This window comes from Bos indicus x Bos taurus, chromosome 4 (assembly GCF_003369695.1).
Source record: "Bos indicus x Bos taurus breed Angus x Brahman F1 hybrid chromosome 4, Bos_hybrid_MaternalHap_v2.0, whole genome shotgun sequence".
Lineage (NCBI taxonomy): Eukaryota > Metazoa > Chordata > Mammalia > Artiodactyla > Bovidae > Bos > Bos indicus x Bos taurus.
In genome coordinates, this window is record NC_040079.1 from 9211033 (window position 1) to 9232573 (window position 21541).

Genomic DNA, 21541 nt, shown 5'->3' on the forward strand with positions numbered 1-21541 from the left:
GAGTACTTTCTTATCTCCAACAGAGAAAGAGTTTCTGATGCGGTTAATATTTTTAATTTCACTGTGCAATTCCCTTCCTTTTCTGTGCCCTTTTCTTTTATGCATGTAATTGGAAAACAAACTAAAATGAACAAAAGTTCTTCGGGAATTGGATTGAAAAGGAAATGTCTTTTCATGTTAACATTCTCCTAATGGAAAGAAATGGCTTTAAAATGTATTTTTTAAAAGTGGGGAAAATAATTTGCTTAGAATAGCAAATATTGATCTAATATTTTTATGGCAAATGGTTGTTTTTGAACAACCAAATTCTTTTAAAGAAATTAATAATTGAGAAAATTTCTAGGTCAATTCACTACAGGTATGCAGATGACACCACTCTTATGGCAGAAAGTGAAGAGGAACTGAAAAGTCTCTTGATGAAGGTGAAAGAGGAAAGTGAAAAAGTTGGCTTAAAGCTCAACGTTCAGAAAACGAGGATCATGGCATCTGGTCCCATCACTTCATAGGAAATAGATGGGGAAACAGTGGAAACAGTGGCAGACTTTATTTTTTCGGGTTCCAAAATCACTGCAGATGGTGACTGCAGCCATGAAATTAAAAGGCACTTACTCCTTGGAAGGAAAGTTATGACCAACCTAGATAGCATATTGAAAAGCAGAGACATTACTTTGCCAACAAAGGTCCGTCTAGTCAAGGCTATGGTTTTTCCAGTAGTCATGTATGGATGTGAGAGTTGGACCGTGAAGAAAGCTGAGTGCTGAAGAATTGCTGCTTTTGAACTGTGGTGTTGAAAGACTCTTGAGAGTCCCTTGGACTGCAAGGAGATCCAACCAGTCCATTCTGAAGGAGATCAGCCTTGGGATTTCTTTGGAAGGAATGATGCTAAAGCTGAAATTCCAGTACTTTGGCCAACTCATGCGTAGAGTTGATCCATTGGAAAAACTATGATGCTGGGAGGGATTGGGGGCAGGAGGAGAAGGGGATGGCAGAGGATGAGATGGCTAGATGGCATCACTGACTTGATGGACCTGAGTCTGAGTCAACTCCGGGAGTTGGTGATGGACAGAGAGGCCTGGCGTGCTGCGATTCATGGGGTCACAAAGAGTCGGACACGACTGAGCAACTGAACTGAACTGAACTGAACTGAAGGAAAGACCAACTCCTTGAAGTTGCTAAGAGAAAAACAATCATGTGTAACAATGAACCAGGGTGAAAGAATAAAAGCACACAGGAAAAACATAAAATAAAAATTAACGAATACATTTAAAAGCAATAAAAGAAAAATGAATTCCAGGTATTATATAATGTTCAGTTCAGTTCAGTTCAGTTGCTCAGTCGTGTCCAACTCTTTGCGACCCCATGAACACCAGCTCTCCCTCTCCATCACCAACTCCCGGAGTTCGCTCCAACTCATGTCCATGGAGTTGGTGATGCCATCCAGCCATCTTATCCTCTGTCGTCCCCTTCTCCTCCTGCCCCCAATCCCTCCGAGCATCAGAGTCCTTTCCAATTAGGCTACTCTTCGCATGAGGTGCCCAAAGTACTGGAGTTTCAGTTTTAGCATCATTCCTTCCAAAGAACACCCAGGACTGATCTCCTTCAGAATGGACTGGTTGGATCTCCTTGCAGTCCAAGGGACTCTCAAGAGTCTTCTCCAACACCACAGTCCAAAAGCTTCAATTCTTCAGCGCTCAGCTTTCTTCACAGTCCAACTCTCACATCCATATATGACTACTGGAAAAACCATAGCCTTGACCAGATGGACCTTTGTTGGCAAAGTAATGTCTCTGCTTTTCAATATGCTATCTAGGTTGGTCATAACTTTCCTTCCAAGGAGTAAGTGCCTTTTAATTTCATGGCTGCAGTCACCATCTGCAGTGATTTTGGAGCCCGAAAAAATAAAGTCTGCCACTGTTTTCACTGTTTCCCCATCTATTTCCCATGAAGTGATGGGATCAGATGCCATGATCTTCGTTTTCTGAATGTTGAGCTTTAAGCCAACTTTTTCACTCTCCACTCTCACTTTCATCAAGAGGCTTTTTAGTTCCTCTTCACTTTCTGCCATAAGGGTGGTGTCGTCTGCATATCTGAGGTTATTGTTATTTCTCCCGGCAATCTTGATTCCAGCTTGTGCTTCTTCCAGCCCAGCATTTCTCATGATGTACTCTGCATAGAAGTTAAATAAGCAGGGTGACAATATACAGCCTTGACGTACTCCTTTTCCTATTTGGAAGCAGTCTGTTGTTCCATGTCCAGTTCTAACTGTTGCTTCCTGACCTGCATATAGGTTTCTCAAGAGGCAGGTCAGGTGGTCTGGTATTCCCATCTCTTGAAAATTTTTCCACAGTTTCTTGTGATCCACACAGTCAAAGGCTTTGGTATAGTCAATAAAGCAGAAATAGATGTTTTTCTGGAACTCTCTTGCTTTTTCCCTGATCCAGCAGATGTTGGCAATTTGATCTCTGGTTCCTCTGCCTTTTCTAAAACCAGCTTGAACATCAGGAAGTTCACAGTTCACATATTGCTGAAGCCTGGCTTGGAGAATTTTGAGCATTACTTTACTAGCATGTGAGATGAGTGCAATTGTGCGGTAGTTTGAGCACTCTTTGGCATTGCCTTTCTTTGGGATTGGAATGAAAACTGACCTTTTCCAGTCCTGTGTCCACTGCTGAGTTTTCCAAATTTACTGGCATATTGAGTGCAGCACTTTCACAGCATCATCTTTCAGGATTTGAAAGAGCTCAACTGGAATTCCATCAGCTCCACTAGCTTTGTTCGTGGTGATGCTTTCTAAGGCCCACTTGACTTCACATTCCAGGATGTCTGGCTCTAGGTGAGTGATCACACCATCGTGATATATAATGTTAGCCAATCCAAATCAAATTAAACTATTAACAAATTACAGGAATCCCTAAGGTTCTCATTTCTCATTCTGCAATTTAACAAATTGTTAGTTGGAAAAACCTGACTCTTGCCAATAATACTAAACTAGTATTTTAAAGGGACAAATATTGCACAAACAAGATGGGCATCCAAACATTTTAATATTAATAAATGATGTTCAATACTATATAAATGTAAGTTATGGCTAACTTTCATTTTATTTTTTATTTACTCATTTTTTTTCTGTTTAATTCTTTTTTTTTAATTTAATTTTATTTTTAAACTTTACATAATTGTATTAGCTTTGCCAAATATCAAAATGAATCCAACACAGGTATACATGTGCTCCCCATTATCTCTCAACCCCCTCTAAGCTCAGTATAGCCAGACCATGGATGGAAGGAATACCAAGAAAACTGATTATGACTAGTGCATACTTTCAAGTTAGAAGTCTATCCACTAGAAGCTCATATGTAAACTCACACGTTTAAAGGCCATTTATTGTATAGCAGTTGCTTAGCTTTGAGTCACTGTTCTCCATTTGCCTGTTTCTGAGTGATAAATGCAGTCCCCAAATTGGAGACTGATTGTAATGTTAGTTGGCCAAGTCTGGTTTTAAATGTGTAGATTCTTGACTCTCGCTATACCCCTGATGTAATGCAGCATAAAGGGGATCAGGGCAAGACCTGAGAGGTTTGGAAACAAATTCAGAACCTGCTGAGGAGGCAGAGGATGCAGGGAACTGTGAAAGTGTGTGTGTGTGTATGTGTGTGTGTGCACATGTGTGTGTGTGAATGTTGGGGGGATTAGTTCATGGTCCCATTTTGGGGAGGAGGAATGACAGGTTACTGCATGGGTCCAACACCAACAGCAGTTTCTGATGCACGATCAGAAGCAATCTTTAGGGAAATGCTGTCAGGTGGACCACAAAGCGCAGAAGGGGAAAGGGGAGTGTGGAGGCAAGGGTGAGCTCAAGGCTTTTGGTCAGGCTGACCGGTGTCATCTTGACTCTGTTCTGTAGATTACGGCCCATAACCGCCCTGTCAGCCAGTCCTACAGGCTTGACTTCCAACAAAGTATTCAGAGTTGACCGCTTCACATCTCTCCACTAGACTGTCTTCCTTTCTTCCCTTATCTTCTGGGTTATTGCAACAGTCTCCACTGCTTTCACTATGCTGCTCTCTCATCTGGCTAGAGTCTTTTTTTTCCAAGCAGCAGCCTTACAGATTAGATTAAATTATGCCATTCAGTGATTCAATCTTCAAACAGCCGCCCACCTCACTCCCCAACCTCTGGGGATATAATGTCTGATGATGTGAGGTGAAGCTAATACAATAAAAACACGAATAACGTGCACAGTAATTGTAATGCTCTTGACTCATCCCCAGACCGTTCCCCTCCTCCCTGTCCAAGGAAAAACTGTCTTCCGTGAAACCAGACCCTGGTGCCAAAAAGGCCGGGGACTGCTGGTGTAAAACACCCTACCCAGTCCAGCCTTCGAAGGCTCACATTCCTGAAGCTGTGTGCCCCCCTTTTCCCAAGGCCTCTGTGCTCTCACATCTGTGTAGTATTTACATGGGCTTTTCTCTCTACGAAAGATGCTATTCTCCACCTCTCCTCATGGTGTGCTTCCTCACCTCAGGTGCCATCTCCTCAATTCAGAATTCCCCCGCCAAATTATCTTAAAAAGTAATCTTCTACATGGCCTTTCCATAAGACCTTCCTTACCCTTTATCAAATTTATTTTCTCCAAAATTTCACCAGTTTCTTTATCTCAATTAGAATGAAAGCAAATATTTTTTTCCCTGAATGTACACTGCTCTAGTGTGAATGACAATGCCCAGTTTTAGTAACTATTTAGGAAACAGAATTATTTGAATCCTAGCTTTACTCCTCATCAGCCATACAGTGATATGCATACTAGATAACAAAAATTGCATCTGATCTAATAAAAATTATTTTATCTTTAAGACCCTGAAAAGTTATACCTATGAAATATAATACTGGAATACCAGTGGCTGTTCTCTGCCAGCACAATCGGTATTTTTACCTAAAATTTTCTGCAGGGAGAGGCAAATGCCAAAAGCTGATACCCTACATAAGGACAGAAGTCCTCTAGCCCCTTTTGCATGTAACCATTAAATGTATCCATAAGGGACTGCTGATTAATTTATTCAATTAATAAATACACAATGATAACTATTAAGCATCAGGCATTATTTTTCTGAACGCTTGAGATACACTATAAAACAAAAACAACCAATATCCCTGTCTTATCACTGCTTATGTCCTAGTGGAGATTCTAATAATAAATAATCAATATATTAAAAAATGAAGATGTAGAATGTTAGAAAGTGATGAAGTCTTATGTGAGGGGAGGGAAGAAAGTAGAGTGAGACAACATGGATCAGGGATGTTAGGGACAGGAGGGTGTAGGGGACAGAATGTGCTGGAGCATATTTTGCAGAAAATGAATTTGATAAGGGGTTCAGTTCAGTTCAGTCACTCAGTCATGTCTGACTCTTTGCGACCCCATGAATCGCAGCACGCCAGGCCTCGCTGTCCATCACCAACACCCGGAGTTCACCCAGACTCATGTCCATCGAGTCAGTGATTCCATTCAGCCATCTCATCCTCTGTCCTCCCCTTCTCCTCCTGCCCCCAATCCCCTCCAGCATCAGAGTCTTTTCCAATGAGTCAAATCTCCGCATGAGGTGGCCAAAGTACTGGAGTTTCAGCTTTAGCCTCAGTCCTTCCAAAGAACATCCAGGGCTGATCTCCTTTAGAATGGACTGGTTGGATCTCCTTGCAGTCCAAGGGACTCTCAAGAGTCTTCTGCAACACCACAGTTCAAAAGCATAAATTCTTTGGCACTCAGCTTTATTCACAGTCCAAATCTCGCATCCATACATGACCACTGGAAAAAACATAGCCTTGACTAGACAGACCTTTGTTGGCAAAGTAATGTCTCTGCTTTTGAATATGCTATCTAGGTTGGTCATAACTTTCCTTCCAAGGAGTAAGCGTCTTTTAATTTCATGGCTGCAGTCACCATCTGCAGTGATTTTGGAGCCCCCCCAAAAATAAAGTCTGACACTAAGGAAGTATATTATGAGAAACGCTGGCTGGAGGAAGCACAAGCTGGAATCAAGAGTGATGGGAGAAATATGAATAACCTCAGATATGCAGATGACACCACCCTTATGGCAGAAAGTGAAGAGGAGCTCAAGAGCTTCTTGATGAAAGTGTAAGAGGAGAGTGAAAAGGCTGGCTTAAAGCTCAACATTCAGAAAACTAAGATCATGGCATCTTGTCCCATCACTTCATGGCAAGTAGATGGGGAAACAGTGGAAGCAGTGTCAGACCTTATTTTTTTGTGCTCCAAAGTCACTGCAGATGGTGATTGCAGCCATGAAATTAAAAGACGCTTACTCCTTGGAAGGAAAGTTATGACCAATCTAGACAGCAAATTCAAAAGCAGAGACATTATTTTGCCAACAAAGGTCCGTCTAGTCAAGGCTATGGTTTTTCCAGTGGTCATGTATGGATGTGAGAGTTGGACTGTGAAGAAAGCTGAGTGCTGAAGAATTGATGCTTTTGAACTGTGGTGTTGGAGAAGACATTTGAGAGTCCCTTGGACTGCAAGGAGATCTAAGCAGTCCATTTTAAAGGAGATCAGTCCTGGGTGTTCATTGGAAGGACTGAGGCTAAAGCTGAAACTCCAGTACTTTGGCCACCTCATGTGAAGATTTGACTCACTGGAAAAGACTCTGATGCTGGGAGGGATTGGGGGCAAGAGGAGAAGGGGGCGACAGAGGATGAGATGGCTGGATGGCATCACCGACTCGATGGACATGAGTTTGAGTGAACTCCGGGAGTTGGTGATGGACAGGGAGGCCTGGCATGCTGCGATTCATGGGGTCACAAAGAGTTGGACACAACTGAGTGACTGAATTGAACTGAAGGAAGGTCTTATGGAAGGGCTATGTAGAAGATTACATTTAACATAATTTGGCAGAGGAAGCCTGAATTGAGGAGATGGCACGTGAGGTGAAGGAAGACACCCCGAGGAGAGGTAGAGAATAGCATCTCTGGTAGAGAGAAAAGGAGAGGGTCTGGCTGTCCTCCTGCAGGAGGTGGGACGAGGGTAAAGTCTCCAAGGAGAAGAGTAAACCAGAGAAGAGTCAAAAAGCAAAACAAAAATCAACAATGACAAAAAAAAAAAAAAGTTATAGGGACAACAGAAACAGAACATTGGTTGCCCGAGACAGGTTAGAAATGAGAATTGACTGCAGGGGGACATAAGTGAAATTTGAGGAATGATTGGGGAAATGATTTAAAAGCTAGACTGTGCTGATGGCTAACTACCATATAAATTCATGGAATTGTACACCTGAAATGTGGATTTTAGCATATGTAAATTTTATCTTAGTAAAATCATTGAAAAGAGAGGGAATAAGAGCTATAACATTAGAAAGGATAAAATGAGACAAAATAGAAAAAATATTCATGTAGAAGACTTAGAAATCATAATCAGAAAACTGTAAAATCAGTTTCTTTTATTCCTTTATCTGTACATTAAACCAGACATCTGATTAAATTTTTATTTGATGCCTCAAGTCCAGAATCCAGGACACATAAAAGTACTTTGTGATAGTTTTGCCAACATAGATAGGTTCTGCAGCTGCTGCTAAGTTGCTTCAGTCATGTCTGACTCTGTGTGACCCTATGGACAGCAGCCCACCAGGCTCCTCTGTCCACAGGATTCCCCAGGCAAGAACACTGGAGTGGCTTGCCATTAATACCCAGTTTATTCAATCAAACGCTCATCTAGGTGCTGTTGTGAAGGTGTTTTGCAAACATGGTGTAACATCCACATTTAACTGACTTTTAATAAAATAGACGATCCTTGACAATGTAACCCTCATCCAACCAGTTGAAAGGTCCTAAGAGCAAAACAGATACGACTTAGAGTAGGTATACATTAACAAGAGAATTGGTAGGAGGATTCTTTGCCACTGAGCGACCTAGGAAGACCCCTCTAACATATCATATCATTTGATAAAACAGGTCTTCCTCCATTTCTTGTGGAAAGTAGCAAAAGGGGGCTAGAAAATATAACTCCAAACAATAGATTTTCTCATAGGTGCAACAACAGTTAGCTCTTCACAGGAAGGAAAACAGGACCCTCAACAGAATGGTCCTGCAAATAGTCTGGTGACAGCCGGGTCAGCCCGGGAATTCCTGAGAAATCATGAGGGAAGCCTTTCATGGCTAAGTTGTGGTATGTTTTAGATCACTAAGGACTTCCCTGGTGGCACAGATGGTAAGGTAAAAAATCTGCCTGCAATGTGAGAGACCCAGGTTTGATCACTGGGTTGGGAACCCCCTCCAGATCCTTGCCTGGAGAATTCCATGGACAGAGGAGCCTGGTAGACTACAGTCTGTGCAGTCGCAAAGAGTTGGGTATGACTGTGACTAACAGATCATTTAGGAAACATTTAGACACTCAAAAGTGTGTGGGGCTGGTGACATTTTCCCATAATAACAGCCAGCGAACACCAGAACTGGAAACAAACCTTTCATTTGCTTTAGTGAGAACTGCTTTATATAGATTTATATTTGAGACAGGCTAAGCCCTGCAGCCTGGGACACTTTGCTGCAGTACTGCAGTGCTTATATCTGGACTAAGGTCTCCTTGAGGAACACAATACAAAGAAACTATTAGGGAAGACTAAAAATTACTCTGTGCATTTGGAGTTAGGGCAAATTTATGACAAGAAGATACAAAAAGACAAAAAAAAAACCCCAAAACCCACAACCTACCACTTCTGAAGAGCTGAGAGCAAAAACAGGATGTTGGAACAAAAACAGAATTTTGGAGCAAAAGCAGGGTACTGCACATGTCCCCTGCACTCACCACCAGCAAAGGGGTGGACAAAACACCTGAGTCACCTCTCTGCCCTGACTCCTGGACACACCCCTATCCTCTTCCCTTGTAAGGAACCAGCTTGCCTCACTTCCATAAGCAAGCAAACAAAAGAACCTATTGTTTTTCTCTAACTCCGACCTGATGCAGCAGGGGCTCCCATAAAACCTTGCCTGAATTTCCTATTTGGCTTCTGATCAATTTCTACTGACAAAGGAGTCTAAGAACCCAGGTGGGTAACACATTTACATATCAATCTAATAGCTGTTTAGAATTCATGCTCTATTTCAATGAGGAGTAAAAGGTTATATGTATGTGGGCTTCCCAGGTGGCACTAGTGGTAAAGAGCCTGCCGGAATGCAGGAGACAGGAGAGATTTGTCTGTTTGATCCCTGGGTCCGGAAGATCCCCTGGAGGAGAGCATGGCAACCCATCCAGTATTCTTGCCAGGGAAATCCCATGGCCAGAGGAGCCTGGTGGGCTACAGTCCATAGGATTCCAAAGAGTTGGCTATGACTTAAGTGACTTAGCATGCATGCATATGTGAGTTTAGATTTGTAACTGGGAGGGAATGTGCCCTTTCATTAAACTTTATTAATTCTATTCCAATCAGACTCCAGCCAGCCCCCAATCCTATCCCTCCCCACTTCTCTCTGGCCACTTTCACCTGGTCTGATACTTTTGAGAGCTGCCACCATCAATGTGTTCCTTAGAATCCCTTTCCGAATAGATTATCTCTGGAACTTTCTTACATCTCCTCTTTGCCCCACAACGCCTTTGGCTTCATATCCTTTCAAATTAAAACACAGGGATAATCAAAATAGCAAACCTAAACAAAAGTTTTTAAATTTAAAAATCTTTCTACTCTCTCATGACCATGAGCCTTGGCCTGTATCAGAAAGCCAATTATCAGGTAAGCAGTCAATAATAAATTGAATTATTTTGTTTATAATTCTTTTGATTATTACAATTAATGAAGGGTTATGAAAAGGAATTCAAGCTAGGAGATAGAGAAAAAAGCTAAATCAGTTAAAATAACTTTCTTTGAGGAAAACATCCCAAATGAATAATCTTTCTTTTTCTGTTTATTCCCAAGGAAGAACAAGGTGAGGTAATTCTCTGAGCTTAAACGTCTGATTGATAGTGTTACGGAGGAGAACTAAGAGCTTTGCTAGGACGAGCAGGGAGCAGGCGTGGAGACAGAGAGCTCCACGCTGGGGGGTTCCGACATCCTCTGGTGGCAGAAGCAGCTGAGTGGACAGGACTTAACTTCAAATTAAGCAAACTGTGGACATGTTTAAGGGCAGGATGCCTTCACTTAAGGCTTTCACCCAGCAGGAAAGCAATTTGATTTTTACTGACTAAGGAGGAAGAAATGCTTTGAGTAGTCAAGCAGTTGGTAAGAGACCTGAGATAAACACATGATCTGAAATCTGAAATTTTCCTTGGAAAGGGCTGTATTGAGTGAGTTTAAAAAAAGACCCCAGGTGAACTAGAAAGGCAGTCAGCATTTAGCATTCCCTGGGGTCAGACCTTGTGTTTAACAGGTGATACTGTATAATGTTCACAGAACAGATTCTATTGCCTATTAACAGATAAAGAAGGTAAGATAAATTATTAAAATGACCTATCAACTAAGTGAAGCCATGGCTCCAAATGAGGTGTGTATGATTCAAAGCTTCCATTGTAGAACAAAGTCAATTCTCTTTTCCACCAGACTAATATTCCTTAAGACATCATCATTACATCTGCGACTTTAAATTTTCAGCACAGACAGCATGAAGTTGCATGTGCGTATTTTAAGTTCCAGTCCAGAGGCAGCTAGCATTCTAATCAGGCAGCCACATGCCAGAGGTGGTCATGAGCATGCTCTCAAAAACACTGCAGCCACTCCAGACGTGACTGCTGCGGGATTGCTGCTAACTATTCCTGTCATCAGTTTCTGAAAGTCAAGTTGAGTTTTTACTTGTAAAAATGGTGGTTTGTCAATTAGCATAAGTGATAGGTTAATGTTAGGAAAGAGATCTCAGTGGTGAAATTAAAGATATTAAGGATATGTATTTTGGCAAAACGTCTTTTAGAGACAGCCACAAGCTGTGAAAGTGCGATAAGACTCCAGTAAGGTCTGTGGCCTGAGGCCGCGGAGGTGGTCCTAGATTCTGGATCAGTGACTCTGTGCCAGTTATTAGCGTAGGAGCTTTCTATTGCTTGGCACTGGCTCTGAGTGCAGCTGAATTCTGCCTCTAAAATATTGCTACAGCTGCCCGAAGAGGACAGTTTATTCAAGAGAAGGCAAGTCAGAGGGCGAGGACTTCAGGGACCTGACAAAGGAGTTTGTATTAACAGTGTTGTTTTTCTTAAATAAATGTCTGTATGGGCACCAGGGGCTTCCCTGGTGGCTCAGCCGTAGATAATCTGCTGCCAATGCAGGAGACATAGGTTCAGTCCCTGGGTTGGCAAGATCTCCTGGAGAGGGAAATGGCAACCCTCTCTAGTATTCTTGCCTCGAAAATCCCATGGACAGAGGAGCGTGGCAGGCTACAGTCCACAGGTTTGCAAAATAATCAGACATGACTTAGCGACTAAAGGGCAACAATATGTGTGCCAGACCCTGACTGGGGCTTCCTTTCACTGTTCCATGGTGGGAAAACTTTCTGAGAGTAGCTATTTCTTACCTATCTCACTTGGCAGTGGCTGATGTTGTTTTTCAAAAAGAATCTAGAGATGAATGGAGAGAGTAGCAGGGAAGCATACACACTATCCTATGTGAAATAGATAGCCAATGGAAATTTGCTGTATGACCCAGGGAACTCAAACTGGGGCCCTGTAACAACTCAGAGGGGTAGGAAAGGGTAGAAGGTGGGAAGGAGGTTTGAGAGGGAGAGGACATATGTACTACTGTGGCTAATTCATGTTGCTGTATGGTAGAAATAAACCAATATTGAATAGCAATCATCAAACAATTAAAAATAAATAAATATAAAAAAGAATCTAATACTCATGCAAACTGGCTAAGTTAGATCTACAATTCTGTTCCTCAGATCCCTTGCTTCAGAATCACCTAAAGTTTAGAATTCTTCAATTTCTTAGCATCCTTCATTCTGAAGTTCTAGGAGTGGGGCCCGAGAATCTGGACTGTGACAAGTTCCTCTAGTGATTCTCCTATGCTCTGAGGATTTAGCCAATGAAGATATAACCAAAGAAGCATCATGATCATTTGCTCACAGTATTTCTCCATGGTAGACCAAAGACTCAAGAGGGAGGAAATATGATCATGCCCGCCAGGTCTGAAAACCAGAATCAGTAAAGCAATAGTAAATAGAACACTATAAAGCCCTCATATCCTATAAACTCTATGCCATAAATTTGTGTTATAGCTTTTTGCCTACCCATCTAGATGGAAATACATCAAAACTTATCTTAAGCATTCACCAAGGTCATTCATAGCCAAAGATACTCCATTGTCATTTGGATGAATCAGGATTATCAATAGCTTTCCAACTGACTATTGTGATCCATTTTCTGACAGCAATGAAAATTGTTAGCCAAAAGCCCATCATGTTAAATATGATTTGGGGGGAAAAAAAAAAACAGTTTAGCTCTTGGGTTACTTTTTTTTTTTTTCACATCAGTAAGTCCAGTTTATTCACTCATAAGACATCTTGTCTGGCTTTCATCTGCTCATCAAATATTTATTGAGAGACTTTCAAAAAACATGTAGCTCTAACTCCCAATGAACGGCCATGGAAGATTAAAGAAGTGGGGGTCTAGTTCAAGACTTCTGTCTCTGAGTTGTCACCCATTATCACATTGTGATGGAGAGGGGAGAAATACCCTGGTGCAGGAGTCCAGGTCTTGAATTCTGTGGTGGCTGCAGACTCAGTTTAAGTCTGTAAGCTATACTGTAAGCTATACTGCACGTCAGTATAGCTCTTAGGGCTTCTATTTCTTCTTTTAGATAATTACAAATAAAATGCTTGCCTCACTTATTTTTCAGTTTGCTGATTCATTTATCAACATTTATTGGTCATCTACTATATTCCAGGAACTTCTATAGGATCTTGGGGGATACAGTAAGAAACAAGGTAAACAAGATGACTGTTCTCAAGTAGGCTTATACTTAGAGAAACAGCCAGTACAAACGGTCAACCGAGTGAGTGTACTTTCTTGGACGCAGACCCTCCAGCCCAGTTAAGACTTCATATAACATAGCCATGGCCAACAACTTGAGTACAAGCTCAGAAGAGCTGAATCATTTCTGAATTTGCAATCTAGAGAAATTGTGAGATAATATTACCTGTTTGTTCTTTTAAGCCAAACATGAAACTCATTACTAAGGTTTGGAGTAATTAGTAACACAGCAGTAGATAAGTGATATATAATCCAAGGACATGATTCTTAAGAACGATATTTTAAGAATGAAGGGATTCAGAATCTCATGCTTTATACTTAGAATAGTGGCACTACAAGAAAATGTTGACAGCATGTTAATATTATCATGAAGAAATAATAAATTTACTACTCCTTTTAGTTCAGTAGGATTACAGAATTTGTCTGCTTTTATCTGAGATCTATGGAGTCCACTGAATCAACACAAATACTTCATAATCAAACTTTATTGAAACTCCATGTTTAGCAATGCGTTAGTCAGCCAATAAAAAAATGGTAGTCCTACCTCCGAAAAAGTACTTTTCGCCAGTTTTAACTTGAAGAGGACTGTTAGTTCGAACTGCTGAGGCTTCATCTCCATCGATAGTGAGAACAGCAAAATTCTCCTTAGCTAGGAAACGGACCTCATGCCACTGGCCATCATTCAACCCAGAACCTGTTAAATACAAGAGGAAAGACCATTTTGTTAAAAGATTATTCAGTTTTAAATAATTTTTAATATCAACAGAGCTTTGCAAATAAAAATTAATATATTTTGATCTAGGAAAATTCAGTGTAGCTACAATTAATATCTCATATTTCTTTAATATTATAAATCATTCTCTCCTCCACTGGACCAAATAGGGCCTAGCTGTGAAGGAAAATAGAACATGCCATCCCAGAAAATGCTATTTCAGCATATTGATTATTTTGAAAAAAAAGTTACTTAAGAAACAGCCAGCACAATAGGAATACTCTGACACCCTCTTTGTCTCCCTGAAAGCAAAAAGTAAGTCTCTTATGTGAAAAAATTCCCTGCCTGTACTAGGAAGGTAACAGGCTTCCTTATCACCAGGAAGAGGGAAGTTAGAGCCAAGAAGGCTGGATAAACAATCCTTATTCTTCTTAATTTGCTACCCCAAGCCTAAATTTTTGTCAATTCTTTTTCACAGTTTTTTTTTTTTTAATCTTTATCTAAAAAGGTATAAAATCTGTCTACACTGGTTACTTCTTTGAGTCTCATATTTCTGTGAGAACCATACATACAAAATTATACTTGTTTTCCTGCTGCTAATCTATTTCAATTTAATTATTAAACCAGCCAAAGAACCTCAGTTCAGTTTAGTTCAGTCACTCAGTCGTGTCCGACTCTTTGCGACCCCATGAATCTCAGCACGCCAGGCCTCCCTGTCCATCACCAACTCCCGGAGTTCACTAAGATTCATGTCCATCAAGTCAGTGATGTCATCCAGCCATCTCATCCTCTGTCGTCCCCTTCTCCTCCCACCACAATCCCTCCCAGAATCAGAGTCTTTTCCAATGAGTCAACTCTTCGCATGAGGTGGCCAAAGAACTGGAGTTTCAGCTTTAGCATCATTCCTTCCAAAGAAATCCCAGGGCTGATCTCCTTCAGAATGGACTGGTTGGAGCTCCTTGCAGTCCAAGGGACTCTCGAGAGTCTTCTCCAACACCACAGTTCAAAAGCATCAATTCTTGGGTGCTCAGCTTTCTTCACAGTCCAACTCTCACATCCATACATGACTACTGGAAAAACCATAGCCTTGACTAGATGAACCTTTGTTGCAAAGTAATGTCTCTGCTTTTCAATATGCTATCTAGGTTGGTCATAACTTTCCTTCCAAGGAGTAAGCGTCTTTTAATTTCATGGCTGTAATCACCATCTGCAGTGATTTTGGAGCCCAGAAAAATAATGTCTGACACTGTTTCCACTGTTTCTCCATCTATTTCCCATGAAGTGATGGGACCAGATGCCATGATCTTAGTTTTCTGAATGTTGAGCTTTAAGCCAACTTTGTCACTCTCCTCTTTCACTTTCATCAAGAGGCTTTTTAGTTCCTCTTCACTTTCTGCCATAAGGGTGGTGTCATCTGCATATCTGAGGTTATTGATATTTCTCCCGGCAATCTTGACTCCAGCTTGTGCTTCTTCCAGCCCAGCGTTTCTCATGATGTACTCTGCATAGAAGTTAAATAAGCAGGGTGACAATATACAGCCTTGACGAACTCCTTTTCCTCTTTGGAACCAGTCTGTTGTTCCATGTCCAGTTCTAACTGTTGCTTCCTGACCTGCATATAGGTTTCTCAAGAGGAGGGTCAGGTGGTCTGGTATTCCCGTCTCTTTCAGAATTTCCCACAGTTTTTTGTGATCCACACAGTCAAAGGCTTTGGCATAGTCAATCAAGCAGAAATAGATGTTTTTCTGGAACTCTCTTGCTTTTTCCATGATCCAGAGGATGTTGGCAATTTGATCTCTGGTTCCTCTGCCTTTTCTAAAACCAGCTTGAACATCTGGAAGTTCACGGTTCACGTATTGCTGAAGCCTGGCTTGGAGAATTTTGAGCATTACTTTACTAGCATGTGAGATGAGTGCAATTGTGCCTTAGTTTGAGCATTCTTTGGCATTGTCTTTCTTTGGGATTGGAATGAAAACTGATGTTTTCCAGTCCTGTGGCCACTGCTGAGTTTTCCAAATTTACTGGCATATTGAGTGCAGCACTTTCATAGCATCATCTTTCAGGATTTGAAAGAGCTCAACTGGAATTCCATCACCTCCACTAGCTTTGTTTATAGTGATGCTTTCTAAGGCCCACTTGACTTTACATTCCAGGATGTCTGGCTCTAGGTGAGTGATCACACCATCGTGATTATCTTGGTCATGAAGATCTTTTTTGTACAGTTCTTCTGTGTATACTTGCCATCTCTTCTTAATATCTTCTGCTTCTGTTAGGTCCATACCATTTCTGTCCTTTATCAAGCCCATCTTCGCATGAAATGTTCCCTTGGTATTTCTAATTTTCTTGAAGACATCTCTAGTCTTTTCCATTCTGTTGTTTTCCTCTATTTCTTTGCATTGATCACTGAGAAAGGCTTTCTTATCTCTTCTTGCTATTCTTTGGAACTCTGCATTCAGATGCTTCTATCTTTCCTTTTCTCCTTTGCTTTTCTCTTCTCTTCTTTTCACAGCTCTTTGTAAGGCCTCTTCAGACAGCCATTTTGCTTTTTTGCATGTCTTTTCCATGGGGATGGTCTTGATCCCTGTCTCCTGTACAATGTCACGAACCTCTGTCCATAGTTCATCAGGCATTCTATCTATCAGATCTAGTCCCTTAAATATATTTCTCACTTCCACTGTATAATCATAAGGGATTTGATTTAGGTCATACCTGGATGGTCTAGTGGTTTTCCCTACTTTCTTCAATTTCAGTCTGAATTTGGCAATAAGGAGTTCATGATCTGAGCCACAGTCAGCTCCTGGTCTTGTTTTTGCTGACTGTATAGAGCTTCTCCATCTTTGTTTGCAAAGAATATAATCAATCTGATTTAGGTGTTGACCATCTGGTGATATCCATGTGTAGAGTCTTCTCTTGTGTTGTTGGAAGATGGTGTTTGCTATGACCAGTGCATTTTCTTGGCAAAACTCTATTAGTCTTTGTCCTGCTTCATTCTGTATTCCAAGGCCAAATTTGCCTGTTACTCCAGGTGTTTCTTGACTTCCTACTTTTGCATTCTAGTCCCCTATAATGAAAAGGACATCTTTTTTGGGGTGTTAGTTCTAAAAGGTCTTGTAGGTCTTCATAGAACCGTTCAACTTCAACATCTTCAGCATTGCTGGTTGGGGCATAGACTTGGATTACTGTGATACTGAATGGTTTGCCTTGGAAACGAACAGAGATCATTCTGTCATTTTTGAGATTGCATCCAAGTACTGTATTTCGGACTCTTTTGTTGACCATGATGGCTACTCCATTTCTTCTAAGGGATTCCTGCCCGCAGTAGTAGATATAATGGTCATCTGAGTTAAATTCACCCATTCCAGTCCATTTTAGTTCAGTGATTAAGGGAATAAAGGACAAGTCTTCCTCCCCTACAGCAGTTATTTGTGCTAAGTGACCACTAATAGGTATGACAAATGATACCAGGATTATCTAATCATTTACAAATAAGATATCATTATAATGAATTAGGTAATATTTAATTAGACACCAACTAAATAAATGAACTCCCTAACAATCACATTTCACTCTTGCTTAGTACAAAGATCTTTAAAAACAAAATCCATTTAGTTCTCCATTAGACAGAAAATAACTAAAAGATACTGTTCAGTTTGTATTCATTTTACAAAGAATAATTACAAAATTAAGGAACAAAGACAAGAGAACAGCCTTTGAATAAAAGTACCTGGAAATAGCTCAAGGAATACTAAGACACACAGAAATCTGAGTCACAGTGGCTTTCTTTCACTTACAACGGCCTATGCAAAGGGAAGATAGTTTGTTCTAGACTGCTCCAGATAGCTGAATCTAGAATCCAGAGGTAGAAGATTGAAGGTGCACTTCAGCCTCACAAAAGAAAGACAAGCCTAGCATGAAAAGTATCCAAAAACGGAATGAGAGAAAATCGATGAAGCAAGGATGATGGTTCCAAGCTTCTGATCAGAGGTCTGAAAACCAAAGCTTACAGGCCAAATACTGCCTGCTACCATCTGTTTCTGTACAGCCTGGGAGCTAAAAATAGTTCTCAGATTTTAAAACATTGAAAATAAATGAAAAGGATAACAATATTAAATTACATGTGAAAATTATATAAAATTCAAATGTTTGAGTCCACATAAAATCTACTGGAATTTAGCCAAACTCATCTGGTATATATATCATCTTTCTATAGAGTTAAACAATTGCTGTGGAGACTGTGTGATCCACAAAACCTAAACTGTTTACCGAGTGATCCTTTTCCTTTACAGAATAAAGCCTAAACTAATGATTGGTGTACATTATTAAATAAAAATGTCATTTTAAAGAAAAAAATGGAAGGCCTCCTGAGGCTTGAAGATAGTCACATATATGTGGTATTAACCAACATTATACTAGTAAATATTATCATGAATAATCACCCCCTCAGGTATTTTTTTTTTTTTTTAGGATTTTAAATTTTTAACTAATACTTATTGAGCACATTTTATTTCAGTGGAGGAAAACAGAAAACCCAGCCCGAAAATAATGAATACTAAATAATTTTCAAATTATGAAATGTATAATATAAACAATTACATAGATAAAAGTTTTTTGTACTCTGAAATTACTATGTAAATATACAGTCTTATTCTAAAACAGAAGTCAGTTAGCTGCCAGACAAGTAGTAGTGTTAACTGAAAGAATTCCTTCTCTGTTAGGTTGCTTTTGGGTTCCCGCACAGAATTGATCCATGGACGATGATAACTTCAACATTACATTTTCCATTAAAGTATAAAACTGGGGTTAAAGTTAATTAGCCACAGAATTGTATGGTTTTGATTTTGTTTTTGCCTCGATAGTGTGATGAACCCTGCTTTGAAACATATTTTGAGGGTGTAGGTCCCAAGCACAGTAATGTTACAAATCTTTCATCCTAAATAATAACACATTCAAAGAAAATCATTTACAAGCTATCTTAGGCAACTGGGCTTTCTGTTCTAAACTGTAGACCAGAAAGCCTTTCTAAAAAATTCTTACAAAAACTTCTTCATCATAAAGTTAATTTATAAATGGAAAATCATCAGTTTAATTGTTCATGACAAAAAGGTCTATTATTCTATCAGATTCAAATGAAAAGATTATTTTTTTTCAAGAAATTTAATCACTAGAGAAATTGGACCTCAGAGAAAAGCTGCCTTATTGATAGCATCCACTGTTGCTTCTGAGCCTGAACTGTGATTTCTATTCATTTTAATTCCAATTACTGTTTTGAACTGTTAATGTTAATGATCAAGAGTGGTTTTTTTTTTTTTAATAACATGGTTAAAGAGAAATTTTAAGAAGCAACATATTTTCCTTTGAGCAATGGGTCATTTTTTGCCCACTGAAAAGTGACTCATTGCTCAAAAGAAAATTTGTTACATCTTAAAATTTCTCTATAACCACATGTTATTAAAAAACAACTCTTAATTTTTGGTTTATTATATTTGGGGCCCATTCCTATCAGATTTCTGAGGCATACCTCTTGATGATTAACAGTAACAGTTCAAAACCGTATTCCCCCAAAATAACTTTTAAAATGACTATCCCCAATAAATAGGTGGGAGAACTGAACATAACAGTATTTAGGCATTCTATACATGGTAAACGGCAGAACTGGGAACTAGAACTCAGACGTACCTAGTTCCAGAGACTGATTTCTTATAAACAGCAAACAAACAAGCAACAATTAGACATGGCATGTAGACTCTGTGCATCCATGATCAGAACTCTCTTAAACCACACACACAAACATTTCCATTTGCCACCAGCCTGGAGGGAACTCAGCTTCTGGGGTACCCTTGTTTCATACAGCATCAGAGTTGCAAATCAACCGAGACACCATCCAGCTTCATCTGCTAATTTTTAACATTTACATTATCTGATTTTTGTTGTAATGGAAGATCCCACTACTACATGTCTTTCAGTATTTTCTTAGGTTGATGTTTTTTCCCTTAAAATGCAATATGAATGGGAATTTTGTACGTTTGAGAAGCAAATTCTAGCACTGTTTCCCCAAGGCATAGTAAAGTAAGCCCAGGAGTATTCATTTAAATCATCTCTATCCTTTGTGAAACTCAGCAAACAGAACTGTGTGCTCACTCCCTTCATGTTATAATGATCATGTTCAATGATCTTGAACACGCTATCTTTTGTCAGGTTGTTGGGCTGAGATCCTAATCTAGACCTTTTGCACTTGAACAAGTTTTTATCACTACTCAGAACTCAGTCATTAAATTTTTCAGCACACAAAAAAGGAGATGCCACAGTTTCAGCATAATTTCCCTCTGCTTGTGTCCATTCCCTTCAGTGTAAGGGAGACCTGAACACCTTTGTATGAAACACCACTAATGAACTTGCCTTTATCATGTCCTGGGCCACCAGCCACCTAGAGGAAGTGGTAGAGAATTAATTTTGCTTCAGAGAAGCTATATGAAGAGCCTGAGGTATTTTTAAAAATAATATTGTTTAATATTTTTAACTCATGTGAAATGGAATATTCGCAAAATTTAAGAGCTTTTGGAATTTAATATATAACACTTACTCAGAAGAGGGGTTTCCCAGGTGGCTCAGTGGTAGAGTCCACCTGCTTATGCAAGAGCCACAGGAGAGGTGGGTTCAATCCCTCGGTCAGGGAGATCCCCTGGAGGAGGAAATGGCAACCCACTCCAGTATTCTTCCCATGGACAGAGGAGCTTGGTGGGCTATAATCCATGGGGTCACACAGCGCTGGACACGACTGAGCACTCTGACATTCATTCAGAATACTACAGCTGTTCATAAGAGATACACCTATAAGGATCAGTATAGTATTCAGGGGAAAAATGTCTCATTATTCCAAACTTTATTAGAATCCTGTGAGTCATAACCAACAAAGAACACATCAGCAAACAGGATTAAGGCATTGCTTCTCATTTGCTAGTAAAGCAGTAGTATCCCTTCACTCAGGATTCTAGAGCAACAAATGTCCCTGGGAACAGAGAGACTCACCAGGCACCTGGTCCATAATCCTGGACACAGTGGTGTCTTGGTGGCTGGAGAGTGACTAAGGACCAGACCAAAGCAGGATGCTGTTAGTTGTTGATACTTAACAAAGAGACTCAAGTCTCATACAGCTAACACTTCCTAGGAGCCTTGGATGTGCCTGGCACTACCTAACTCAGTATGTGTCAATCTATTGCCTTTTCTCAGTAGTGGGCAACAAGATGGCAGAAAGGCAGGGAAATAGTGTGGTAGCCCCAAACGACTGACACGGGAGCCAGGCTGCCTGTTTTTGCTTTGACCCTTGTCAGCCTGGGCAGTTTACTTAACCTTTCTGTGCCTCAGGCTCCTCTTCTCTAGAAAGCAAATAATTGTATCCATATTGTAGGCTGGTTTTGAGGAGTAGGTCAATTAGGGATTCAATAGCATTAGAACAGTGTCCAGCACCTAGGAAACAGCATAACTGTATCTATATCATTAGGTCAAAAAACAAGGAAGGTTGATGAGTTCATTTTACAAAGAAAAAAAATCTGAGACTTGAACAGAGAACTTTTTCTTTGGGGGTTATTGCATTGCAATTACATATATTGGTGTAGTTATAACAAGCCTTTTAAATAAGACAGCAATATAATAACAATATGGAGATGATGAATACATACATATGAGACTGAAAAAAAGTGTCCTAACATTATGCTAATTGACACTTGAAACTTAGAATGTCCAGTGACTGCAGTAGACGTGGGGAAAATTTCTGTAATCAACTTAGAGCTGAAGATGATTTGTTCTGCAAAAATGTGTTAGATGACTCACAAAGTTATGACAAAGATACTGATGTGAGGAAATTTGGACAAAATGATTTCCTCAAAGTG

The 21541-nt window shown here is 40.1% G+C and overlaps 1 protein-coding gene across 3 annotated transcripts in view; it reads right to left on the reverse strand.

The window, feature by feature from the left end:
* Positions 1-21541, reverse strand: part of CNTNAP2 (contactin associated protein like 2) — a 2326438-nt gene that overhangs the window by 1084893 nt on the left and 1220004 nt on the right. For all 3 annotated transcript variants that reach the window (XM_027538737.1, XM_027538738.1, XM_027538736.1), the window contains exon 10: positions 13488-13637. In XM_027538737.1, the coding sequence (XP_027394538.1) occupies positions 13488-13637 (150 nt within the window). The remainder of the gene's footprint in view (positions 1-13487; positions 13638-21541) is intronic.